Source organism: Ciconia boyciana, chromosome 7 (assembly GCF_034638445.1).
Source record: "Ciconia boyciana chromosome 7, ASM3463844v1, whole genome shotgun sequence".
In the NCBI taxonomy this organism is placed as follows: Eukaryota; Metazoa; Chordata; class Aves; order Ciconiiformes; family Ciconiidae; genus Ciconia; species Ciconia boyciana.
In genome coordinates this window covers 56,501,990-56,529,156 of record NC_132940.1, presented here as the reverse complement: position 1 = coordinate 56,529,156, position 27,167 = coordinate 56,501,990, and the positions used below count along the sequence as shown (strand labels likewise).

At 40.2% G+C, this 27,167-nt stretch overlaps 1 protein-coding gene across 3 annotated transcripts; it reads left to right on the top strand.

The window, feature by feature from the left end:
- Positions 1 to 4,370: 4,370 nt before the first annotated feature.
- On the top strand, positions 4,371 to 26,866 carry LOC140654100 (cytochrome P450 2J2-like). Of its 3 annotated transcripts, none has more exons than XM_072867106.1 (10): positions 4,371 to 4,475; positions 16,136 to 16,249; positions 17,652 to 17,814; positions 19,985 to 20,134; positions 20,604 to 20,764; positions 21,468 to 21,644; positions 22,436 to 22,577; positions 23,885 to 24,072; positions 25,209 to 25,350; positions 26,566 to 26,866. In XM_072867106.1, the coding sequence occupies exons 2-10, from the start codon at positions 16,205 to 16,207 to the stop codon at positions 26,742 to 26,744; spliced, it is 1,347 nt and encodes a 448-aa protein (XP_072723207.1). In that variant the 5' UTR covers positions 4,371 to 4,475; positions 16,136 to 16,204; the 3' UTR covers positions 26,745 to 26,866. The 3 variants fall into 3 exon arrangements, with proteins under 3 accessions (XP_072723207.1, XP_072723206.1, XP_072723205.1); XM_072867105.1 differs by lacking the exon at positions 4,371 to 4,475 and adding an exon at positions 15,242 to 15,676 and having other exon boundaries at positions 16,113 to 16,249; XM_072867104.1 differs by lacking the exon at positions 4,371 to 4,475 and having other exon boundaries at positions 16,082 to 16,249.
- The last annotated feature ends 301 nt before the right edge of the window (positions 26,867 to 27,167 follow it).

Below are 27,167 nucleotides of genomic sequence, written 5' to 3'. Positions count from 1 at the left end.
CCAAACCTTAAAAAGAAGTTTTGTTGGATAACTGAATGATACATTCCTTGTTTTGGGGTTCTTTCTCTGCCAAATTCTAAAGGCCTGCTGTCCTAGAATGACTTGCAGCAGGTCACAAATTGTGTACTTTATGGAGAAGAACATAGGGTTTTTCTATACTCCTTGAATGTAAGAATTGTTACCAGCTGTCCCCAAGACTGTGTTGATAATAAACATTTTTTTACTATCCTTAGTTCAAAAAACAATTTTATATTGCCTGCTGTGAAGACAAAACATTTTTGCGAAGAATGCAATTAAGAAGCCAGTAGAAGTACCGCTAATATGAAAAATATCTATATTACTTGTCAAAATGTATTGTAAAGCTTTTACTCCCCTAATCTACTATATCTCAGAAAAAAAGCTCTATGTGTTATTCTTCTAGTGAATTTACCTTTTGTGTTTGCAAAGACGTCCACAAGGTGACAGGCCTCTGTTTGAATTTGATGCTCCAAATTGTTCTTACTGAGTGCTAGGCTTCGTATAATTGTCATGCCAAAGCGCCTCTGTTGCTTCCAGGTGTGCCCGCTTGTCAGAAAAACACCTGAAGAACACAGAAACATTTATTTCATTGCTGGGAAGGAAATCCTTTTGTTGCAGGAGGCAAAATTTGATTTAGATGAGGTTATATTTCACTAACAAAGAAGATATCATGATTTCAGATAGTGCCTTTTGGTCTCTAACTTAGGTTTTTACGACTCCTGGCTATATAGCTGCGTATAAATGTGACCCTGGAAACTGAGCGGTAGTGAGTTTTGGTAAGGACAGAACAGCTTTGTCTATAGATGTCTTCTACATGAACAGTCTTCTGTTTTAGAAGTGATACAACTGAAGGGCAACTCCTCTAGGCAAATATTCATTTGAATCTATTGGGAAGAAAAAAATCAGCAGTATCCTTTATAAGAGGAAAAATTTTTGGGTTTTTTCCATTTCTTAATATGCTAGCTCTGCATGGAACCTTTTTGCTATGTAAGCCCAGTTATGTACTTGTATAGCAGTAACTCAGGTATGTGTGTATAGATAGGAAAGCCTCTTTCTCCTTTACATCTTGTTCATATTTCAGTATTGTCACATCTTGTACCTTTCTCGCCCATCATATCCCTGTAGAATGGAGTGAGAGGTCTTCCGGAAACTTCCTCTGAATGGGTGACGATGCCATCTTTTACTGCTTTGTATCCATTTAGTACAACCATAGGCGTCTGTCCCATCCACAATGTGTAGATATTTCCATAGATGTTGGTTAACTGAAGAGTTAATGAGTAAATTAATAAATATAAACCAGCAAATGCATACGCTTAAATACTAATTTTAAGAGTTTTCTGTAGTTGTAACTAAACCCGTTTGCCGACATCAAATGGAATTACAGGTTTCAGAAAAATTTAGCCTTCTATTGCAATGTGCTTTGGGAACAGAAGATAATCGTACTTTATGGAAAAGATACTAAGGACGTCTCTCAGAAGACCACCTCTGAAAACTTCACAGAAAGAGAAACAGAGGTCTTCTCTTTCAGCTCAGAATCAAAGAACAAATGAATACAGACAAAATCCCAGAGCTTTTCTGTTTATTTTATGAATGAACCAAAATTATTGTATTCTCTGACTTCTGAAGAAAGAAAAGCAATGTTTTTTGCATTCTTTCCTATAGCTTCCGTGTGTTTTTTCTTATTTTTCTCTATTGTCTTTCCTCAGATCATGCTTGCATTTTTCCTTAAAATAGTTTGAAGCAAGTTCCTTACTTTTTAAAATAGTTTTAATTGGTTTATATAGGAATTGTGCTGTGAACATAACAGCAATCAAATTTTCCTGCTTTGTTTTAGCAAATCTGCAATCTGTTTACTGCAGACAGTAAATCTTTTTGCTGTACAAATAAGAAAAGAGTCAGTTTAGAGTATATGTTTGGTCTTCTCACGGAGATCAGACCACTCGTGGCCTGGAGATGTTCCAGTGACTTTGGTGTCAGGCAAAGGGAGTTCTACTAGAGGTGGTTTATAGGGCTTAGATGTCAACACAGAAATAGAGAATGAAACTGTCAATGGAATATCATGCTGTTGACAGTGCTTGTGATAATGTTATGCATGAATGTTACTGTATCCAAAAGAGAAAGAAAATAACAAGGAGCAAAGCGATTATGGTGTTTGTTACTCAGAAATATTTTTAATAATGCAGGGTCCTTGGATTCTTTGAAATTGGCTGATAATCTAGCTTGAGGTTTTAAAAAAAATAATTCCAAGTTTAGACTGTTCCTATGCAATGTGCAATTTAAGTTAAAATAGATTCAGACTGATTTTCAACCATAGAGATAAATAAATAAATACCTTAGTGAGGGTTTCTCGACGAAGTTTGAAGTCCAGCAGCCACAAATTTCCGATGATGGGGAGGGGAACTGGTCCTGGAGGAAGCTGGGTACGCATCCATTGCAGCTTTAGGAACTGCAAAATCAGGAGACATACTACTAGAGCTATAAAAAACTCACCAATCCCCAACATCTTGGCAAAATTTTAGCTTCTTGCCTTTTTTTTTTTTTTTGCATATGACTTCCTCTGAAAATTTGGAGTTGTGTAGATGAGTTTGCTTCTACTGAAGTCAAACTCTTTCTAAAGAATATAGAAAGAGACGTCTATTCTATAAAAAGAATATATGTCTGCTTTAGCCATCTCTCTCTCTCTGACCATCTACAGTTTTCCCAAGCTGAAGTCCTTAGAAAACTGAAATGTGTGATCCTTTGCAGGTAGCCAAGCCACACCTACTCCCTTTTATGATCTCTAATTGTGATCTGTCTCTTTTTTCCCTTAGAATTTTGTTTCCTTCTTAGTATTGATACTGGGTCTAAATGCTAATTATTGAACAGTTATCCAAGGATATCAAGTGTCTTGCATAAAGGTAACACCTCATGCAGTTTCCTGTAGTTAAACATTAAAAATACCAAGGATGTATTACTCATTACCTTTCTGAAATACTACAATTATTATGTGGTTTCTTTTCTAGAATAAGAAACATCTACACAATACCTGTCTGTTAGGATATGGTCTCTGAGATTAAAAAGAATTAAATTCATGCAGCATAAAGCCAAATTAATGTCTTAAATTACACCTTTTTTTTTTTTTAAGTATTAGGAGACAATCTACTTTCCCCTTTTATCATATTCTAGGTTAAGTTATGATCTTACACAGAATACAATGGAGAGATGATTGTTCTGTCCAGTGGATTGTATCGTGTTTTCTGAAATGATTTTTTTTAATGATAAGGATTAAAATTTCCTGGTGCAAATTTTTGAGGTGAAAAAATGCACAGGTTCTATGTTATCTGTGAAAAAGAACAAACACACTGAAGAAAGAGGCAAAACTTTTAATCTTTATTGATTTGTGGACCGCATCAGCTTTCCAGGAGAGGTTTGTACCAATGTGTAGCAAATTTTAACTGAAGAGGCTTACTTTTCTTATGTGTTATTCACTGACTTTGATGTAATCTATGGACTGTAGTAGGTTGCTTTGAAAGTTTTGGGAATCTCCACCACTGGAAAGCAAACAGAAATGGCATAATTCTGGTGTTTTGGGACAAGATGATGGATTTAGGTAATCTATCTCTTCAGTCTCCTTTCAGATAATTTTTTTTAAATTATTATTCATTTGGGACAGGATTTCAGACGTCATCTCCCATTTTATCTACTCCTGTTCGGATGGCAAAATCTGTTTTCTCTCTTAAAGCTGCTTCTACTCCTTGCTTTTTCAGCCCCTAGGCAACATAGAAATTTGAGATCTTGCCAATTTAGAAGTGCTAAAGCAAGTTGCAGTGGTGAACCTGGAGATGATTTAGGGTGCCTCTGTCTGCTAAGTGATTTGTCAGGAACCATCTCCTTTGGAATTTAGGAGGCAAAGGAAAGAAGTAGTATGACTCTCAAACATATGTGGGACTTCCCAGCTTGAGTCATTTTAGCGTGTATGGTGCTTCAGACTTTGGTCCTAAATACCATCTTTTAGCTGAACATAAGCCTTAGCTACAGTAGTTTACATCCCTTAAACTGTGACTGTAAAACAGCTTGCTTTATCTCTTGATTATTTGGTGCCCTGTGGGTCTCTGTATGAAGTCTTACTTTGTATAGATTTTTTTTTTTAATTAGCTGATATATTACATTGGATTTTTCAACACTTTGATCAAGAACTCAGCTAATGTTATATCTTCAAGTAAGTATAGGAGATTAAAGGAATCCATATAATTGTACAGGTTGCCTGTTTTAAAATTTTATCATAATTTCTCTGAGCAGGCTTGCTGAATTTTCCAGTCTGCAGTTTCCTGCTCAAAACTCTTCAGCAAAATCAAAGTTATTGTTTGGACTCAGTGTACATTATGATCATGAAATAAAAAGGTTTAATGCTATCCATGAGCTTCTTAAGAACTCCTCTGAATTCCCTTAAACTTCAAGCAACTATCTGAGAGTTACAGGTATGGACACTCATTTCAGTTAGTTTTCTAATGAGTTTGATTTTTTTTTTTTTGGTGGGTTAATAAAAGAAAATGTGTTAAATACAGTCTGGCATCCTTCAGTCTTGAAAAATGTGTAGATGAGCATTTGTCTTTTTGCTTTAGTGGAATTTAACAATTTCAGATTCAAACATGAAGTATAGGGCAGTTTCAGGGGGCTGCAGACAAGCAGTGACATTGCAGCATCTGTTTTCTGAGCAGCCACCACTGGACTTCTCTGCCCAGTATCAGGCTGCTCTTCTGCTTTAGTGGGCTGCACATGCAGATGCTTTCCAGAAAGTGCGGAAGTGCAGAAGCTATCAGAGGGCAAGGAGCGTGCCTGTGTGCCTTTTTAATCTGTTTGTTTAGCTTTTTAGGCAAAGAAGTGGAAACAGAAAAGGTTAAGGAGCATCATTTTCAGCAGCATGGTTCTATGAATCTTACACTTAAAGAGTTAAATAGAAAAAAACTGAGAGAAGCAATTTGAAATTAAATACCTTTTATGGTTTTATCAGCCAATTCTGACTGTTACAGGATAACTCTTATGTTTGCCAAAAATTGCAGAGTTACTGAGTTATGCTATTGAGCAGTCATTTATCCACCCAATTTTTCAGGTTTCGATGCTATTTGAGACTTTAAAGTGAGTTACCTGATGAAATTACCTAACTAACTTGACTTGCTGCTTGTGTGCATCAGAACTTCATTTCTTTGTATGTTTTTTCCCCCCTTTTCATCCAGACAGTCCCATCTGGTTAAAAGGAAGTGAGCACTATTCTATTTCTTACTGTTTGTGCACAGAATCATTTGCCACGTTTGCAACAGTGAAAGGCCACTGAAAGCTGCTGATGCATGCATGCCACTAATGAGGGTATGGTTTATACAGTTCAAAATTACCAGAATTAAGATTAGTTGAGCCTTGAAATTACCTATTAATAATGGTGATTATGATGAAACTTTAAAAAGAAAAGAAAAATAAGAAAAGAGCCTAGTGTGAAATATTCAAATTTTAGTGAGCTTCTGTACTGACAGATTTAAAATCACAAAATACTCTCCTTGTCCCTCCAGTCCACTTTAAAAAAAAAAAAAAAAAGTTTTATTAAACCTTTTTCTTTTTTTAAATCTGAGTGGTCAGGCTTAGTGAGCAAGTCATTGATTATTAATTTATGCTCTGTAACCCTGTTGTTTTCTAGCTTAATGTTTTGTGGAACCCATAGGTGTCTGTGCCCTAGAGCAATGAGGAACCGAAAACATTATTATAAAAATAAATACACTAGGACACTTCTGTATGGCGATTGCTTGGTGCCCACCGTACTGAATGAGCAGCAGCTTTGCTGTGAGGTCTCTAAGTGGTTGCTTCTTGAAGCAGTCACTGGCAGTTTCTAAAGACTGAGTGCTGTGCATTGCGGCACGGCGTGGTGTCTGCCCAGCCTGCATGGTGGTGTTGAAGTCGCTGTTTTCTGTGACATTTCTTGCCCTTGCAACCCCTCTGATCAGTGTTGTAATAAGTGTTGCTGTCTTGCTTTGGCCACAGCAAGGGGAGCTCAGTGATGGATCTAATACTACATCTTTTCTGTATAGGTCTGGCATTGTACTCCATTTGGATTAAATTATTCAGTCATAAATCCGTGTTCTCGTTACCATGATTAGTTAATTTGACATAAAGCCTTCTCAAACATATGGGGCTACTCCATTACTAGCGAGGTCCCCTCTCTTTGCTGCATACTTTGCGTTGCAGTGTTGCAGTGTATGCTGTGTGAGTGGTCTTGCTACTTCCACAGTGACCCTATCCTTCTGCCTGTTTTCTGCTCTCCTAGACCTTTCTGCAGAGTAAATCTGGGTCCTGCTGGGTAAGGCTGGGTCCAACAAGAGGCTTAGTCTGATCCTGCCTTTTGGACACTGTGGGCAGTGTTTTCCTACTGCTAAGTGAGAGCTGTGGGCATGCTGAAGTATGGTGAGTTATTTCAGAAAAGCTTAGGCTGAAGTTTACAAGGAAGGGAAAGGCAAGGAAGCTGTTCTAGAATTCAATATTACTTATTTTAATATTTTCAGTCTATGTGAGCAGTAGCTCTTCACATAAATCTTGCTTGCTCTCCTCTGACACAAATACTTTTGCAAGAGTTCACCAGTCAAGATGACAGATGTTAAGTTTGGTTGTTTTGAACAGATGAAGAAATTTTCTTTTTTAATGAAGGTTTCAGGCCATAGGAGTGGGAAGCAAATGCAACCACTGCAGAGGACAGTGAAAGAACAGCATCTTCAGAAAGGTGTGAAGCAAACAAATGATGAATGTGGCTTGCTGGGGGTGGAAAGGGTTCCTGGTACGCCTCTGCCCCAGGTGTGTGTCATCTGCTATGCCATAAATACGAGGGCTCATTTTTTTTCTGTTGAAGGGACAGGCTCAGTGTGTGTTAGAAAACACCGACTGGTTCCATGCTGTGCGTCTATTGCTTGGCATGGTAGTGTGTGCTTGCTGCCTGGCCTGATGTCAAGCTAAACAGAGCAGACAATGGCTAAGCAGGGTGGGTTTTTTTTCAGTGGAGACACTAATTTGGATTTCTCAACTTAGCTGTGTCTTTCTCCCCTGCACCCTCCGGTCTTTCAAGAGCTTCATAACAGGAGCTGTTAATTGGTCAGTGGTGTCAGAATTTCTCTGTGGGAAGAGAATTACACAGACACAGTATGTCCAGGCAAGCACTGAGAGAGTGTTGCTTAGAGCACAGGACTAGAGTGAACACAAGACTGGGAAATGTGAGCAAAGAAAGTTTGCTTTCTGTGTTTCTGTTCAGTTCAGGAAAAAAGAACTTTGCTTACATGCATTATAAATAAACAAGATAGGTTTTTGCCCCCTACTGTCATATGTGTTGTTGGGACCTGAAGATTGATGAGGTGTTCAGGTTGCATAGACAAAGTACTGGAATGGGACTTGGGAACTTCAAATTCTGTTCCTAGATCTGTTCATAGCTTGTCTGTGACTCTCAGGAACTTGCTTTATCTCTCTGGGCCTAATCAACCCTGACGTTCACTTTTCAAAAGAGCTTTGATATTGCCTAATGGAAGCCAAGGTGTAGATGGCAGCTATGACTGTTTCTGTTCTGTTCGTTCCCTGTCCCTTGCATTTGCTTCCCACTCCTATGGCCTGAAACCTTCATTAGAAAAGGTTTTCTGAGCTGACTAAACATCTCTGTCATCCCTACAGGTGAGCTCTTGCAATAGTATTTGTCAGATAAGAATGAGCAAGGCTTGCATGGAGAGGTGCTGCTCACATATAATGAAGATATTGGAACAAGGAAAACTGATTTTCCCCAAAACAACCTGCTTGCAAAAAGCTTCTCTGTAAACACCTGCCTATACCTGCTTGATCTCACCGTTACTTTATTTGTATTTTGGTCCTTAATTCACAGTTTGTGCACATTAACTGAGTTCATTTAAATACTATCACTTCTGCATTACAATGAATTGTAACATCCATCGCTTTAACTCTTCCTGCTAGTAATAAGGTACCTAGTCATCCCAAAGTAAAACCAGATGGTATGTGTAATCTTAGAGAGATTTACCAAGGTTTTCTCAACACAGGATTGTAATTAACTTATTAATTTTCAGGCATATTTCTGAGGGTGTAGCAGGCTGAGACAGTGTGCATCGCTGACATGCAGTGAGACAGAATTAGTAAAAGCTAGAGCCCTAGCTACTAGGGAGGAAAGTGACTGTTGTAAACATTCCTCATATTTTGTTTTTCCATTGTGTTTTGGTTTTTTTGTTTTTTTTTTTTGCAATGCAGTGCTACTTTAGGTGAAAGCAATGCAGGCCTTACACAGGTGCTGTGGCACTGTATATCTTGATGGTGTAGGAGTTACAGAAGTCTAGTGCCCTTTCAGTGTTGCTGTTTTGTGAAGTGCTGTGTAGTCTTGGCAGCACTCTGCAGTCAGCTGCAGAGGAATTGACAAGAGACAAGACTTTTGTAGGCTAAACCACAGTACATCAAGTCAGTTACCCTCTTCTCACTGAAGCGTCAGGAAGAAGTAATTAATGTTGTGCAGACAGTCTTATTTCTGGCATTTCCTAATGTTTGAGTATTTGCAGCTTCAGCATTCTTTTTGACAGTTTTTTTGAGCAGTATCTAGTAGCCTAGATGTTGTACTTGGAATGTCAGAAGTCATGGACAGAACAGAAAATTTGAGAAAAGACTTGCTGAAATAGGTATTAGAGTTCTGTTTCTTCCTGAAAGGGAAACAGTAACCCTGAGCTCTACAATGCTAGCTGCGAAACGTTCAGCTGTTTGCGCGTTCGAGACTGGAAAGAAGGTAACAACGCTGATCCCGTTCACATGCTTATTCAGGAAGCAACCCAGGCTGAAATATTGAAGAGTTTCTGATTGCCCAGGATTGGAAAAGATAGAATCCATTTTCAACAGTGTGGCAGTGCCCCACAGCTAAACAGCAGCTGGCACAGGTCTACATTGTTGGAGGACATTCAGAGAAGCTAGTAATTGTATGTATTCCTTTTGATAGAGGGAGCTCATCTAGATGTAATTGAAAGGAAAAGCCCAGTATGGTGTGCAGGAGGTTTTTTTTAATGTTTTGTGCTTAATGTTATTTTTCTCACACCTTTCTTTTGTTCTGTTACTGGATGTAACATACGGTAAGCAATAGCTGCAGAAATTCTGAAAAAGGTGCAGCGTAGAAACATAATAAACGAAAAGCCTGGAGGAAGATGTGAAATATTTGAATATTGTTCCTGCCTCTGATGTGAAAAGAAAATGAAAATTTAAATATTGAAAATCTGAAATTGTTTGAAACCACTATCTTGCAAATACCCTATTTCAAAAGTTATAAAAATGAAACAAATTCAAAGTCTTAGTGATTTTTTTTCTCCTTTTATGACCACTTGCATTGCAACATACCCTCACTGGATCACCTTTGTGCAGATATCTTTTACCATACACAGAGAGGCTCTGCCAGCGAAATAAACACGATTTAAAACTATAAAGGAATTATCTATTGGCTAATATAGTAGCTAGCTGTGGTTAACGTGCTATTGGGCTAAGCATTAATGCTCACCGCTGCTCTTAAGACACTTTGAGTCTCTGCCCACCAGACAGCCATCAAATGGGGGAATGTCAGCCCCTGACATGCCTTGGATCTAGCTGATTCTCAGTGTTGCTGACTTGCTGTCTTCCAGTTCTCTGCTTTTTAGGTTTTACTCTTTTCTTGTCAGTTCTTTTTCTCATCAACCTTGAGCTGCTAGCTATTACAGTCTCAACAATTACATTTGTATCTGTTTTTACCTACTTCGCAGGGCTTTAGTTTATGTTCTTTCTTGCACCTAATTTTCTCAGCAAATTTGAAGCTTGAAGCTCACTGGTGAGACGAATGTATCAAATGAAGTTTTGCAATCAGGGATCCTTGTAATATTGAATACTTTAATCAATAACTTGTTTGATAGATGGAAGAGTGTGCTTATACATTTACAGCTGACACGAAAACAAGCACTATGAACCGAAAAAATGACCTGAAAAACTCATCTGCTGTTCAGTAAGGCTAGGAATACTGTAATTGTATACTGTGGATTATTTCTAATTATATGGTGAAGAAAGTAAGTCTAAGCAGAAGCTGTGCAGATAAGGATCTAGGCTTTATAGCAGATCACAAACTTAAACATGAGTCAATATACCAGACTCCTTGACAAACGCAAGCAGTTGTACCTGGATGGGTTAAGGGTTGTTGTATTCTCCAGTCAAGTTGCTATTAATAATGTTTTCATTTAAGTGACTAGTTTATTCCCTGTTAGAAAAGGATGTAGAACTTTAAAACCCAAAGTTTGACTTCTCCTTGGTTTCTCTGAATGTATAGTGAATAAAGGGATGGTGACATTTATCTGTCATAAAATACAGAAGGATTTTGAAGCTGAACTTGGAGAAAACACCCTTAAAGAGACTCAAAACTGCAGAGTACTGATAAAGTGCCTTGTGATTTTTATGGATTTATTTGGATGAGTTACATGTGCTGAAGTATGTGTTTCAAAGCAGGTGCCTTTGTTTCCTCTATTAAGGAGAGATTCAGCCCCTTTCTTTCACAGGGGAAAGAGATTATTACCTGCAGACTTTAGAAGCAGGGAGATAGAGAGCATGGGAAAATCTGCAAAATGTTTAAACTCAGAGAATCTATACTTGTCTGTCGAGGCAGTTACTGTTTTGCACATGTAAATCTGGTGTTTGTGGGGGCAGTTGACTAGCTCAGCTTTGTGTATGAATGACTACCTTCAGCTTTTATTTTAAGAAGAGCATCTACTGGCTTCTGCCATGGGTCAGGCCTCTGCAGGTATAGGACTCTGCAGGCACTTAATTAAAATTAGGTTTTGCTACAAAGACTATGGTAATTTAACAAATGCAGAGAATAGGTAGTGAAAAGAGCTCTGGAAGTGGAAGAAAACATGACATTGAAACAACTGCATATGATAAGCTAAGTAGAAGTTGCAGCACAGTATCGGGTGTGCAGTGTGCACATGGAATATTTCACTATCTGAGGAAGATGTGCCTGTCTTCCTTCACAATATTACACTAGTGACTATTCCATTTGTTTCCAGACCCATACAGCTCTAAATGTGGAACTCTTCTTCCCTGTGCTTGCAATCAGTTCTTCAGAAATTTGCTCAGCCTATGTGGCTCCACCTCACAAATTTATCTCCTGAATTATCTGAAGGAAAACTGTTTGTTCTTTAATTGCAGCCATGATTCTTATTGTCATAGCATGTTGGGAGAGAAAAGCTTGTTGAATAAGCTCCAGTGAATAACTTTTCCTAGTAGTCTGGAAGGATAAAAGGATCTCAAAAGGGAAGACGATGAGATACCTGTTAATTCTGGATATGACAAGAACTCCTTCAGAAGTGAATGCTTCAGAGCAGAATAAAGTAGCTTCAGATGGTACATCCACAGCTGTTGCTTCCCTAGTCAGACCTCTGTTGTAAAGCAGCAGCAATCTGCTCTGTCAGCGAGGCTCTCGTGTTCCTTGTCATGTCTATCCTGACTGTACAGCTCCTGAAATTGCCATGAGTGCATAGATGCTTTCCCTGGGAGCTGTCTTCAGGTCCTATCCTTGGAAACCTCAGGCAGGTGAGGTTTAATGCAGCCTATGATATTCTCCATACAATGATGTGCATGTGAAATTATTACCTTTAGCTGAAATGATCGACTGCTATAACTGGCTAAAAAAAGTTTTATGCTGAGTACTGTAGAATCAATTTTTAAGAGACCTGAGAATCAATTTTTAAGAGATTGTAAAAGCAGGGAGAAATAATGGCATTCTTCCCTCCCTGATGGCATCTCATGAAAACCTTACCTGTTAGGAAGGGATAAACCACATTATAGTAAGGTGAATTGCTACGCTTTAATTCTATGTAGTTATGCCAACGCTGCTTACCTATGGGTAGGTGCTATGGAAATGTGGACTAACCAAACGGCCCCTGTTGCATTGCTGAATGCATGAGGCAGTGTACTGTGTGATGTTGCACCTGGATTTACTCTGAGGTGGCACCACAGTATCAGTCACCTTGTTGCATGGGGAGATTGAAGCAAAAAACACACACAACTCTTAAGAATTCTCACTTACTGTGCTCAATTATTTAGTAAAAGATAATACTTATAGTTGCTGAATCTGCAATAGCAAAATGTGGCAAGTGGCAAATGAAAAAGCAGCCCTGTTTCCCTACTCACAGGGAGGACAATACTCACTGGAATTTAAGTAGAGACATAGGTCGGACCTGATGTCCTTGATGCAGAAATGAATTCTGTCAGAATTGTTATTTGGTCTTTTTTTGGGTTGTGCTTTAAAATATTTCAGAAAACCTGGAAAGAAAAATTTTCATGATACTGGCTGCTTGTCTGATTCCTTCATTGAACTAAAGACTGGCTATGACAATATGTCATGAGCAAGTAATTCTGTTTTCAAGTTTCTCTTTCTGCTTGGGTTTTTAGGAAGAAGCTGGCAGTGCTAAATGTGTCCATGAATCCTTCAGATGATTAAAAAAAAAAAAAGAATCAGCTGTCATACCTGGACAGAAATGTGGGATGAGGAAAATAGTGCCCTCCATATGAAAGTGTGTGTGTAGGAACTGTCCCGCTGTTATGCAACTAAAACTTCCGTGGACTGAACTACAGGGCTGAAGTATGCAGTCGTAGCTGTGTTTACAGAAATGGAAACCTGATCAGAACTGAGAAGTAATTAGAAAGTTGTGAGTGATTTCAGACAAGGTGTTTCTTTTTAAATTCTTCCAGATGTGGCAATGGACATTGTCAAATACAGTCATTGTGTATGTCTGGGTATGTAGAACACATCTGAACACTTTTATGAAGCTGTTGATTGTGTATCCCTTTGCATTATAAATCTTGTCTCAAGATTGCCTGTGATGCCTGACCAGCAGCAAGTCAAGATGACAGGAAAAAACCAGCATGTTCCTTAGTTGCAGTGCTGCTTGCAAACCAGGCAGGGATTATCAATCTTGTTTACTAATCAAAGAGGGGAAGGAATATTCAAGGAAAAGTAGCTATGCCAATACGGTATATGGCCTTCTGCTCAGTAAATAAAACCTGGGGTTTTTCCTGTGTCTCTTTGTGTGGATGACTTTGCCAGGGAGAGAGGTTAAGAGACAGCCTAGGACCAACTCCTCCTTCTTGCAGGACAGTATGGTTATTGCAAATATATACCGTCCTGACTGATTCCTGAGCACTGGAAGAAACCTCTGGAGTCCAACCCCAGTCAATTCCTGCATGAGGAAGGAAATTTTTTTCTCCAAAGAAGTTGTCTTACCCTTCTCAACAGGCATTGAGATAGGCACCTTGAATGCTACTGAAGAACTCGGATGAGGGAGTAAAATGTGAAACCATCTTTCAAAATGTGCCTGATGCCCTTTTGCCAGCTAATAAGTAAAACCAATGGATTATGCAAGTGGAGTTGCAAGGATGGGTTGAGTTTTGTTTAGACAGCAAACCCTGAGCGATAATGACAGCCTGCAGGGACATCTCTGCTTTGTCAAGGAGCAAGAGCCTCAGGGAATGTGCAGGGCAAGACAGCAGGAGGCATGGTGGAGGGCAGCAATTAAGATCAATAATTGCTCTTTCAGGTCTTTTCTGCAGGGCTCCGTATATTTTTGGGTGAGCAGTTGGCACACATGGAACTCTTCATCTTCTGCAGCCTTTTGCAGGCATTTAGATTCACCCTGCCTGATGGAGTTAAAGAAGCCAACACATAGTATCTTTTGGGGAGCACATTCCTATAAGGAATGTGCTGCTCCTGTGCAGCCCCATTCCTATAAGGTCTGTGCTGTTCTTCATGAGACAGCTTGGTACCAACATCCTGAACTACCTATTCCACTAGCTTCACTCAAGAAATCTTCTAAGAACTGCTCCTGTTTGTAGTTTCAGGTGCTGTGAATTAAAAATAAAGCAAAGACTTACAGACTCTGGCATTAATTTTGGCTGAGCAGGAGTCCTGCTACTGAGAGAAGGCAGAAACTCTAATGCGTAAAGCTTTATAGTGGACAAGAACTCAGTCCCAACAGGGAGTTTGAAAACCTTGGCTGCTGAAGGAGGCATCCAGCTCTAGACCTGGCATGAAAAGTACCCAGCAGAGCTGTCAGTCTCTGCTTCCAAACAAGCAACAGCGTTATCTAGGAGTATGGTGATCCCTGAAGAGTGTCCTCCTGTACTTTGTGGGAGGGGACAGTCTACTGCTTTTAGCAGAACTTGGGCAGTACAAAAGCAAAGGCCATTGCATTTGCAGAGGAGTTCAGTATGATTACCTTGCTGGGACTCCTGCTGCAGGTGGAGTTACGGGCACAAGGTAAACTGCTGCCCATCAGGTTGTTGAATCCACATCTGTGTTGTTCTGAAGACCTGTACCTCTGGCAATGCTATCCTTCCTCTCCCACCACCAGGCTTTTTCCACCTGTAAAATGAGGATAAGTAAGAGCACTCGTTCTCCTGGAATTGTTACAGACCCCCTGAGATAGCACACTGCAACCTCCCCTCGGGATTTCCAGCATTCTCCTAGAACATCTGAAACTTGCTCCTTCTTTTACTTGCCAGTCCCTGAGCAGCCACTGTTGGGAAATGCTGCTCTAAACAGATGTAGGTGAGGTGGAGTGTGTTGTGGTGCCAGGCAGCAAGCTGCTGCAAGCTGTTTTTAAAGGGAGCTCCTGGGATCTAACAATGTCCAGGCTAAAAGTCTCTTTCTTGACCTGTCTGTCCTTTAGGCTGTGGTCTCTAGTAATTACGTGACATAGAGGTATGTTAGAAAAATCTACCCTGAGTTCAGAAGAGAGGCCCCAGCTGAGCAAATAAAATGCTAGGGGCTTGTGGGGTTAAACCAGAGGGAGATTCTTTGACCTGTTAGCATTTGCTAGGGTAAACTGGGAATAAGCTGCTGGGGGGAAACCAGCTTCATGTGCTGTGTGCCACCTTTGTTTGCCATTGTAGGCAGGTAAAGAGTTTGCCATGTGAAATGTCTGTGCTAGTTAGAGGGAACTGGAGGAAATTTAGGAATTAATTTGCATCTCTGAATTATTACAGCTTTGACAACAAATTTTGTAAAATCCTGCAATTTCCTTAGCTCCCTTATTGCACTGGAGTTTAGTCTTAGACCAGTCATGGTAGGGGGCTGGAGGAAAAGAGAAAACGGTGCTTGGGGCACACTGATCCATGGCCCAGCCATGCTGGGTCTGCAGTAGCCCTTCTCAGTTCACTTCCCTGAGTATCCTCTGCAGTGTAGGGAGCTGTGAAAGGCACTTGGCTGCCTTTTTCCAGGTGCACTGTGCTTGCAGGCCAGACATGGGTGAGCGCTGGTGTGTAAGACCCGAGGAGCTCAGAAAAGCATGGATCAGGGGTGCAGCCAGGCCTTTGGTGGGTGGAAGAAGATTTTGATTCCACCAGAATCTTCAGAATCTTTCCAGAGAAAGTTCAGTGGTGTCTCCTGAGATGTGATGAACTTGGGGTTTCTTTGCATATGAGATCTGTTATGGTTTTTGTCAACAGTACTAGCTACTTCTGATTCTTCACTGTGCCATTTGCAGTTCATTTGTATTGTTTACTGTGAAAACTCAGATTACAACACTTCCTTGCTCTTAGTTCCCAAATCTGCATTTGCGACCACTCTTATACAAGGCTACTGACTGCTTCTCAAGAACGCTACCTGGTGAGTGCTCCTGTCCTTGTCTGTGTACACAGTACCTGGATGACAGCTGCAGCTTCATATCTGAGCTCTTGGCTTGCCTGTAGTCAGTGCTTTGAGTGACACGTTCCCTCAAACTGATTGCTCAAAGGGATGTTTCTGAATGAGGTGCCCGCCTTCTAGCCTCTACTGAATCTTAAAGTAAAGGTAGCTATTAGGATATTGCAGCATAGTGATGTATTAAATACACTCAAGAATGGGAACGCTTCTCATTTTCTGAGGTCAGCAAGTGTGCTAGGAAAGAAGGGAGGAGAAAAACTCAGAAAGCTTAAACGTGACAGGGAGGAGCTAAGAAGAATAATATAGAGTCATCTCGACAGACAGATTCATAGTAGTTTTCTCAGTGGTAGAGTAGTTTGGAGGTGTGAAATGATGATAAGTGTAATTCTCATTTCCCTAGTTTTGTTTCTTCTGGGTGCGCAGTTCCTGAAATTGCAATGGAAAAGTCATGGATTACCTCCTGGACCAACCCCACTTCCCATCATTGGAAGCATGTGGTGGATAAATTTTAGAGCTGATCATGGGAGCCTGAAAAAGGTATGCATTTGCAGATGTGAACTAAAGAGCTAATGAGGCAAAAACTGTAAAAACTAGTGATGGCTGTTAATAGGCTAATGTGGTAGCAGGGAGAAATTAATCCTGAGGGAAGGTGAATCGTGGAAGTTAAATTAAGTGCCTAAACAAGTTAAGTAAAATCTGCAGAGGGTCTAATTCACGTGAAAGCTAATATGTGTGCAAGTTAAACAGAACTGAGGACAGTAATTTTGCCTCAAAAAAGACTTCTGTTTTTAAGGCAGGCTTTTTGCCTTGAAGGAAAAAAAGTGTTTCTCAGATTTCCCACCACAGGCGCGTACAGAAAATCTTCTAAAACAAGGCATCTTGAATTCAGAAGATGTGAAAAACACACCAGTATGTCTTCTGCTATCATGGGATGGAAACAAGATTGTCTCCCATATGCAGCCAAAACCTTAGCTCCATTGTTTTTCTGAAGTCCAGTCTGGGAATTGCTCCTTGTGGATGAGCTAAGGATGTAAATGATAGTGAAAGGAAGGAACTGATGGGAAGAATTAGGTCCACGCTAAGCACGTTAATACAGGTTCTTTCAGTGCTCAACATCCTCCACTGAGCCAAAACTTCATGGAAGAATCCAATGCATTTATATATTTTTCAAGTCGCAACCTTTCCTTAGGTGCTAAGTGCAGCCTGCATGTCAGGGGGTACCTGGCTGCAGCTGGAGAATGTTGGCTTTAGGAAAAGGGAACTTAAAAAACCTTGATGTTAAACTTTTCTGATGGGTCCATGTTCATCACTGTGGGAGGACAGAGCTGTACTGTTTCTTTGCCTAGAGTCAGGGACTTTGTCCTCGCTGAATACCCACAGGGTTGCCTGAGAGCAGGCCCCATCACTAGTGAACCAGAGGTGGGATCTATGCTCAGATGCCTCAGTTGACAGTACTTCTGTAAAAGAGAGGAAGAGGTCCTGCCACTGAAACTTGACATCTGCAGTACTAGGAGAGTTACACCTGGAATACGTAATTTCAAGAAGTTCTAGTTGTTGGCTGAGGAAATGAAATATGGAGTTGGAAAATGTAATCAAGAATGGGCAGGTGAAGTTTCATGTGAAACCTCATACCGATCTGTAAACACTCGGTCAGGGGCATTTTCCTAATCGTTAATATTGCAAAGGCAACCCAAGCCAAGTTTTAGAAAGGGGAAGAGCATCTATTCTTTTATCATTCACATTGCTGTGAATAGTGGGTTCCCAGAGAGAGCCCAGAACCTTAATGTGATAAGCACTCTCACTGCAAAACAAAATCACCGTCCTTTTCACTTCCTGAACCCCTGAGTAATGTCATGCTGGAAGAGAGCAGCCCATCATGTGTGCATTTTGGTTGATGTTTCTCCCATGGGTATTTTTTGGGCATTGATCTAACCTACAGCTGGCAAAAGTCTATGGCAACATCTCTACCCTGTGGCTGGGTCACAAACCGGTGGTGGTGCTGTATGGATTCCAAGCCGTGAAGAACGGTCTCACCACCAACTCAGAGGATATTTCCGGGCGGCTACAGAGCTATGCCTTCAACAAAATGGCAAAGGGAAAGGGTAAGATATTAATATCTGTAGAAGGACTTCATCCTTGACTTTGTTTCCCCTCATATTTTTCTTACTGACAAGCCCTTAGTTCCCAATTCACCCATTCTGTCTGCTCAGGGTGAATGATATAATTCTGCAGCATTACTCTAAGTTGTCACCAAAGTCCCACTGTCACACATGTATTTCAGAATCTCATCAGAGCAGCAATATTTGTACCTAGCTAGGTCTTGCTTGTCCATTCGTAGTGTCGTCTAAGTATGTGTCCTGATTTGAAATAATCTGGAGCTTGCAGCCTCCTCTGCAAGCTGAGGCTGAAGTAATTCTTTATGCTCCCAGTTGTTTATTTACAGCAAAGGCTGCTGTAAGGAAAGCATGTACAGAACTGTTGAACAAGGTCTAGCCTTTTAGGATGTCCAAAGGCACAGGAAGGTCACTGAAACTTTAAATGTGTTAGCCAGGCTGGAGGTGCAACATAACCTTGTACAGAGCTTCTTATTGTGCTATCATTTACATCACATGCTGCTGAATTACGGTGGATGGAGAATAAAGAGGGTGCTGCATTTAAAACAGAAATGATTGAACTTATTTCCACCAGCCTCTTATCCAGAGGATATAGAGCAGATGCCTTTATCCTCAGTCAGGCTTTGTTGCGTGTGTACTACAGTCTGGAAAGCTTTTATTTATAATACTAGCTAATGTAAGTAGAGAAAAACATCTTTAAGGAATAGGTATGATTAAGTCTGGGGCCATTTCAGTCCATTTGGAAGGGTCTTTATTGCCACATTTTATCTGGGTGATGTGGAGTACAGTAGCTGGGCTGTGACAAGCTGCCCTAGCACTAGCAATTTATAGCAGGGATGGCTTTAACAAACAGCTGCAGCACAGCTGCAAGTTGGCAACTCTCTGCAACACAAATACCTGCCTGTTGGGCTGGCTCCTTTTCTGCTAGTCCAGGCTCCCAGGACAACAGAAGGAATAGGGGAGAGTTATTCCAGACTGTGGTCGAGCAGCTGTCTCAGGGAGCAAGCTGGCTTTCCCAGGGGAAGCATGGGCTGGGCTGGTGGAGGGAAGTGATTCCCCATCCTGTGGATTAAATGGTTTATGCTAGGCTGTCTGCTAGAACACAGACTCACAGCCCAGGGGCCTGGGATTCCTTCCTGTGCCACAGTGAGACCACTGCTCCTAGGAAGCTGTTTGTAGACTGGCTAAACCCTGCTCTTCCTACTCTGGTTCTTGCTAAGTGGTTCTTGCCCTAGCTTCGTTGTCTTTCCAGGAGGGACCTGGACCAGGACAAGAGCTCGATATCTGGTGTCAACAGCCTGGTAAAAGCAGGATCCCTTAAAAGCGAGAGACTGTGTAGCACAGACAACATGTGCTCAGAACCGGTTATCAACTCTAGCCATTAAAGAGTTTTTCTTTTTGAAGCAGTACCAACAGGGACATGCGATGATCTCCAGAAGGTTTGCATAAGGTTGAGAAGCACAAGCATAGGAAATGCCTAGACCTCTCCAATGAGCTCCACAGAAATCTCTGTTGGCTATGAGTAGCTTGGTGAGAGACACCATCATATTTCCAGGTAGTAGAAACCTGAACTTAGTGTTTGTTGAGGAAAGCTGTCTTTGCCACTCCTGCAGAGTTGACATGTGGCAACATCTGCAAGAACACAATGTCCATATGGGGATGTTGGCAAACATAGCTTACAAGTAAGTATTAATTGTATTAGAAGATTGTACAAGATAATAAATGAGATCTTGTAAGAGATTGCATGAGCTGGGCTATAAGCCTTTCTATGTGAATAAGGGTTTAGATTAATTTCTGCTCAAAGTATGGGCAAATAGAAGGCAACACCAACTCACAGTGTCTTTGCAACTTGCAGCAGGCTGCTGGGTGGAGTTTTGAGTAATGACCACTGTTCTTGGATGCTTCAGAAAGAATAGGACTAGATTTGGAAGGGAGGTGTGTGAGTCCTGAGATTTGAGTGGGCTTTTTGCAGGGGGGGGGGTATACTAACCAAGGTGGTTTCTCTGTCTTTAATAAAATACAATTAAAAGAACACTGCCCTGATGTGGCTCTCTTCTTTATGAGTGGCAGCATGATGAGAAAATGACTCTTAATGTGTATGTAATTTACTATTATATGAACATTAACGTGACATAAAATTGATTCTTGATGGCTGAAGGTATCCTGGTCTCAAATGGTCTCACCTGGAAACAACAGAGACATTTTGGAATTGGAGCTCTCCGAAAACTGGGAATGGGGAATAAAGGAATGGAGCGCGGGATACAAACTGAGGCCCATTATCTGGTTGAGTTCTTCAGGGACAAAGATGGTATGCCATCGACAAGGTGCTTGGGAACTGGATTTGGGCTTTTGACGTAGTACATAGTCTGCATGACCCTAAGGGTAAAGACTATTTTTGCTCCAGAAAAGAATGGGTTTGGAGCACAGCTTAGATTTAGAGTGCAGTCAAAACTGTTTGTACAGTCAGACCTCAGCAATGCCTATTTTGGTATCAACACCAAGATCAACATTTGGAGAGAAAAAATAAAAAAAAGAAAGAAAAAAGAAGGCAAACAAAAAAACAAGGCTGGGAGTTAAAGACTTGAGGCCTTCCTGTCCTCATTTTTGAATGAGGTTTATCTTTTGTTACATTTGCCGGTGAATTTTGGGTGTTTCAGTGTAACAGTCTAAATAGCATAGAGGACATCTATTATAAAATGTCATTGTGATCTTGCTTCCAAAATAGCAAAGGAGATAAAGAAAGTGCTTTGGAAATGAATGCTTGTCTCTCTCTGCAGGAAGAGCTGTCGACCCTTCCTTCCCCATTGTTCATGCTGTCTCTAATGTGATCTGTGCTGTGGTTTTTGGACATCGTTTCTCCCTAGAGGATGAAAACTTCCGCCAGCTGATTGAAGCACACAATTGTTTAGTGGCTTTTGGGAACAGCCACTTTTACTATGTGAGAAAATGACTTATTTAATATGCAAACTATTTGATTATTGAGGACATTATTCATTGTACTATTATGCAATATATTGTATTATTTTATATATTATTATAGTTATTGCCTTATTTAATACACATTAAATGCTGATAAAAATTCTGGCTATGAATATGAACTGGACCTGCAGTGCTTTGGGTTTGACATCGTTCAACTATTGTATCAATATTATATTAATAATCTTTATTAGAATTTCTCAGCAAAGGTGATGTGCTTGGGATGCTGAACTTTTCTGTAATGGGAACACCAGTATTGTTAAGGTGAAATGGTGATACTCTTTGTATCAGAATAAAACAAAATTATTTTTTTCTGTGTGCTAAGGTAATATATATAAACGTTTATTAATATTAAATTTATTAATATTAATACATGTTAAATCTGTCTGCGAAAGTGGATTCTTTTGTTGGTGAATTAACAGGGCAAATACAAGTAGAGTTATGCAGTAAGGATAGGAAAGAATCCAGGGTGGAAACTGTGTTGTCCTTAATTTGTGGTTTTAACGTGTGTTCATGTACTCAACATTTCTCTTTGATGCTACAGTATTTTTCCTAGGGAAATTAATTCAGCAATTTAGCACCAAAAATGTCCACACTGTATCTCTATAATAGCCTTGCTCATGTCATGTAACTTACTGCATCTGTGTTGAATGCTTGCTCCACAGTTGTCTGAAGTTTTCCCATGGGTTGCAGAGCACCTCCCAGGACCTGCACAGAAAGCATGGTTCTCCTGTGATTTTCTTCGTTCTTTCATAAGGCAGGAAATCAAAAGCCATAGGGAGAGACACATAATAGATGAACCAGAAGATTTCATTGACTTTTACCTGGATCAGATAGAGAAAGTGAGTAATTTGTGCTGTATGTGATGCAGATCCTATCCCTGCATGGATTCCCCGCACCTTTCCTACAGTTGTCTATACATAGCAACATTATTACAGAGCTCTACAGATACAGTTTAAAAACTCTGCTGTCAAATTCAAATATGACCTTTGAATAGTTAGTTTAATAGCTTGTTTTGGAAGTATAAATTACATTGGTTTGTTGTTATACTGTGGAATCCTTAGTGCAGGCTGGGCAGTGGGTGGTAGGGCGGATTTGAAAAGGTGCAGATATTTGGATGGCTGTCTAATTCTGATTCTCTGTGTCTTATTAATATTTGCATTTATTATCTTTGTGCTTTGTAGTGAGCTTTTGTGTGCTTAGTAGTACTGTATGATTATCATAACAATCTTAAAATGATGGCAGTCTCTGCTCTGAAAAAAAGCATAAATCTTTTAAAATTATAACATTATATATGCAATAGGTAGCTGAAATCAGCAAATGTGCAGAGAGTGGCAAGGGCGGGATAAAACTACTTTGAAATGGTTTTTTTGATGTGGAAGTTAGCAGCAAGGCAACAAGTCACTCTGGAAGGCAGCATAACAGGACCATAGACACCTGACACCTGTAATTTAACAGTATCAATGTACTTACTTGAGGAAAATCTTTGCATAAATCTTTTTTTTACTCAAGTACCTATATTTTCTCCATTCTCTAGAAATATTGTTTGGTTAGGTATAGTGATCGCTGTCTGTCTCAGTGCTAACTGTTACACAGGTATACCCCATTCTACCTTTCTCATTGACTCCTGTAGACTAAAAATAATCCCAATTCTACATTTGATGAAGACAACATGGTGCAATCTGTTTTTGACCTTTTCCTGGGTGGCTCAGAGACCACCGCCACCACTCTGCGTTGGGCTCTGCTCTATATGGTGGCTTATCCTGACATCCAAGGTAAGTTGTAGACACAAAAATGGGTGTGTTTCAAGTAGAACAACTGTCTGTTACACTTTTTTTTTTGGTTAAGAGCAAGTGTTTTTGAAGATCAAGCTTTCTGTTTTTTTTTAAGATCATGTTTTTGAGCTTTGCTTTTAAGAAGCCAGTGAAGTAGAAAATTTTCAGAGATTTTTACATAATTTCAGGGATATTCAGCTTCTGATACTGTATTTTGTCTTGTTGATTTTGTCAGACTGTTTCAGTATTCAGTACTGTAAGCATATAATGGAAGATACAGTCCGGCTGAAAACACTCAAGGTGAAATACAAGCTTGGGTTAGGGAAAAGGGACGCTTTTCTGGTACCCAGAATGTGTAATAAGAATGTATTATTTGCACTTATTAACTAAGACACCAGTTGTATTTCTGTATAATAAGTATATTTATTGTAACATACGGGAATGTTAAAGAGAGAAGGAAGACAATAATGGGAAGACAAAAAGATGACTGGAATATTCTAGAGAAGGGCATAGGCGCACACTAGTTTCAAAATTTTTGAATTATTTGGTACAGGGCTTTCAGAGGTGATGAATCGCTAAGCCAAGTACATGTTCTCAACTCTCAGGTTTAGAGCTAGAAATCCTTCTTTTCATGCTTTTGGTGCCAGAATGCTGGCAGAACAGAGCCCTGTGCACACACATACTTTTCAAATTCTAATGAAATAAAAAGCAAACAAAACCTCTTAGATTACTAGCCTAATTTTTAGCATGAAATTTGACCCTGACCCCTCTGAGACTGTATAAGCTATGTTACTTGCTGAAGCCTAGATAACAGCCAAAAGAGATTAACAGTGGGTGATGGTGTGGTAATATTATCCTGTTCCAGTTCTCAGCATTGCATATGTGTATCAGCTTGATACGATGGCTCCCTTGCAACATGCTGATTAGTGTGCTGTGAGTCTGTATTTAGCTAGAGCAAAAATAATAGCTTGAGCAACTGAATTGATCTCTTAATAAGAAGTTGTTGTTTTATTTAGAGTTTGCTCCCCTTCCTTTAACTATGAAGCTCAATAAACCCTTTGGGCTTGTGGAAAGATGATCTGAACATAGAACCTATAAACTAAGAAATACTAGAGTGTTGTAAAATAATAACTAGATAGTTGTATAAATGTATTTACATTTTAAGATATGGTAAGTATAAATTATTTGCATATTGTATTTTTTCTATCACTACTATAATACAAAAAGGAAATGAAAGCTCTGTTTCATGCAAAACAGCGTTCTTGTATCTATAATATCTATAATGGACTTTTTTTTTTTTTGTGTAGAAAAAGTCCAGAAAGAGCTAGATGCTGTTCTGAGTCCCTCCCATCTAATCTGCTATGAGGATCGGAAGAAACTGCCTTATACAAATGCTGTGGTTCATGAGATCATGCGCTTTAGTAGCATTGTTTTAATCACAATTCCTCGAGAAGCAATGAAGGATACAACTCTTTTGGGATATCGGCTTCCAAAGGTACAGATACCCTTTCTATTCCAATGTGATCTTTGGCCATGAGTTGAGTTCCTTGCAGTCATGTTTACCATTAACCCCTTTTCCCTCCAGTTCAGGACAGATGGGTGTTGGTGACAGCACTGGCAGACAGCACTTTTCCCCTCCCGTGCCCTCTGGCCTGTGCCTTTGTCTCATAGACAGTGAGTGAAAATGCTTGCCAAAAGCCCAGTTTCACAACAATTAAACTAGTGTTCTGTGAGAGTGCTGCAGAGTCTTACTTTCCAAGAGCCTGTGATTTTGAAATACTTTCTAAGCATTTGAGCTCTTATACTTTCAAAAGACCTCAGAGAAGACTTATCCAAAATGTACAGTAGGGAAGGTGCAGCGGACTGTAAATGCTGGGGTATTGTCTGCCATGTGGACAAATGGGAGATGGAATGTTTTCTTCATTGGTGATGTCTGAGACAATACCAAGTGTCTACTCAACTTCATTCACTTAGGACTTCTTTTTCTTATTGTTACCTCTCTGGCATCGTATTTGAAATATAACAAAGATGTTTCCCCACAGCTTCTGAGCTGCCATGTAACCTCAAATAAAAAGCTTCTGCCAGCTTCTTCAACTTGTCCAGCCTTTCCAAACTTAACCTCAATGCCAAACCTCCCCAAAGGCACACATGGAGGCATCTTCCTGCACACCCCTGCTCCATGGTGTTTGTCATGCACACCGTCCCCACCTCTACCTTGAGAAAGATAATTTGAAATATACTATTTCATTTCCAGGGTGTTTTGTTCTTCATTTGTCAAAACCTGTCAAAGCCTGTCAGAAGTGGGAAAATAATTTTACTAGATTTAGGATAAGGTGCTAAAGAACCACAGACCACTCCTGTTGCTAACAGAATGGAAAAGAAAGGAGACATGAAGGAATACAGCAAGGAAATTCCTGAACCTGCAATACTGAAGTTTCTTATTTATTTTTTGAAGAACAAAACCCCTCAGAACAGTTTGAGATTAAATTTTTTTTTCTTAATAAAATAATCTTTCATTTCTGCTGCCTCTCCTTGTGACCAGCAGTGTGCTGAATTATAGCTGGAATCTGTTTGTGTCCTTTTCCTCTTGATGTGTGAGAGAGAACTGAGCCAACAGCATGTTCCTTTCAGGGCACTGTGATTATGGTAAACATAGACTCAACTCTTTTTGACCCTGCATACTGGGAAACCCCTCACCAGTTCAACCCTGGTCATTTCTTGGACAAGGATGGAAATTTTGTGACCCGAGAGGCCTTCTTAGCCTTCTCAACAGGTAGGTGTGCTGGTAACTGGGCCCGTTTGTGCGGGTTAGATTGTGAGTGTGAAGCTGTATTATTTTCATTGCAGAGAAGGCCAAAGGGAGTGTAACCCCAAACTACAGGAGCATATGGTTTTCACAGCCCAGAAAAATATTTGACTACAGAAATAAGTTGTTTGGTAATTGTATAAACCCTTGATCTTAGATTTTTGTGAAAATGCAGAGAGCGTAAAAGGAGTAAGGCCCAAGAATTGCCAATAATTTGGGGATTTGAGTTCTTACACTGTTGTCCTCCATCATCCTCTGCATATGCCAGGTTATGCTATTATAGTGGCTGTTCTGTGGCAGGCTGCTCTGCTGGAGCCAATTTATTTTGTATAAATAATCCAATATTCATCAGTGCAGAAATTTGAAGCTGGATCAAATACGTCCCAGATGGCTGTGTCTTTCCTGGGGAGCTTCTGGAGTCACTCTTTCACCCAGTGTGTGATTTTATAGAAGCTGAAACAAACAAAAGCTTTTGGGGCTCATGCCAGGATGGAGTAGCCTGGTTGTCAGAGCCCTCTGCTGAGAATTGGAAGTGTCAGGCTCAGGTTCCTGGCCTAAACTGGGCAGAAGAGAAATTTGAACATTGGTTTCTCACATCCAAGTTGAATGGCCTAACCACTACACTTCAGGGTCTGTCACTGTCTCTGACTGGAAATTATATCCTGGACACAGCTGACAAATTTGGGACAAGTTGATAAATTGGGAAAACTTTTTTCTTTAACAAGTTGTTTTCACTGAAAACATTATGTAGGAAAATGTCTAGTTGGATGTAGAATGTCCTCTGTATTCTGATTTTTCACTGCTATTAGTGAAGAAAAGTCAGCCTGTACTAAGTGGAAGCTGTGAGGGAACCTAAAGATGCTTTCTTGTCATTCTCATTTGGAATCAAGAGACTGAAACTCAGTTCATAGAATTGGGGAGTCCTATAGATTAGGAAGTATAGAATGAAACTACTGAGAAGCATCTCCGGTATCTTTTTCTATAATCTGGTCAGATCCTGCAAAGGAGGACTGCAGGTATCTCAATTTTTTGGTCAGTTCAGTCTGAGAGGAAAATGTCAAATTCAGCAAAGCCTTTTGTTCCTTGATGAGGTTGAGCGATGCTCTTTTGAAAAGCTGGGAAGCAGGTGCTGGTTACAGACCTCTGTGGGGACTGACTGCTCTTTCCCTTCTCCCTGGGCAGGCCACCGTGTATGCCTGGGAGAGGTGCTGGCACGGATGGAGCTTTTCATCATCTTCTGCAGCCTGTTGCGGACATTCAAGTTCACTCCACCAGAAGGAGTTAAGGAAGTCAACACAGACTTTATCTTTGGGAGCACAATGAAACCCCATCCATACAAGCTCTGTGCAGTTCTTCGCTAGGTTGCAGGGGTTACAGATTTGAGAAAGAGGCGTTGCCACAGGCTTGCTAGTGTGCTGCTTTTATGTTTTTCATTTCTAGCTCAAATTCAGCGTGAACCTATCCTTGTCGTGTTATATGTCTAAGAAGCCGGCCTGAAAAATACTCTGTTTTTCCTGTGCCTGGAAAATCTCTGTACATTTTTTTTTCTGCTATATTACAAATGAAATAAACATGGAAAATTATTATGGTGTCTGGTCTTACTAGAAACTCAACAGCAATCTTACTGGAGAGAGAAGGAACATTAAAGCCAGGTGTTGGGCGGGCTTCCCTTCATTCCCATGCATTCTCAAATCTAGAGTGGGGTATAGAAATGCTCTTCCCAGAGGTGGTGGCTCTGGGCATTGCCAAGGTATGGTTGCATGGGGGAACAGAGTTGTGGAGGG

Coding starts and splice junctions, on each gene's coding strand:
- LOC140654100 (XM_072867104.1), top strand. CDS start 16,082: ATGATGATAAGTGTAATTCTCATTTCCCTAGTTTTGTTTCTTCTGGGT. Junction 16,250..17,651: donor ATCATGGGAGCCTGAAAAAG/GTATGCATTTGC, acceptor TCTAACCTACAG/CTGGCAAAAGTCTATGGCAA. Junction 22,578..23,884: donor GGCTTATCCTGACATCCAAG/GTAAGTTGTAGA, acceptor TTTTTTGTGTAG/AAAAAGTCCAGAAAGAGCTA.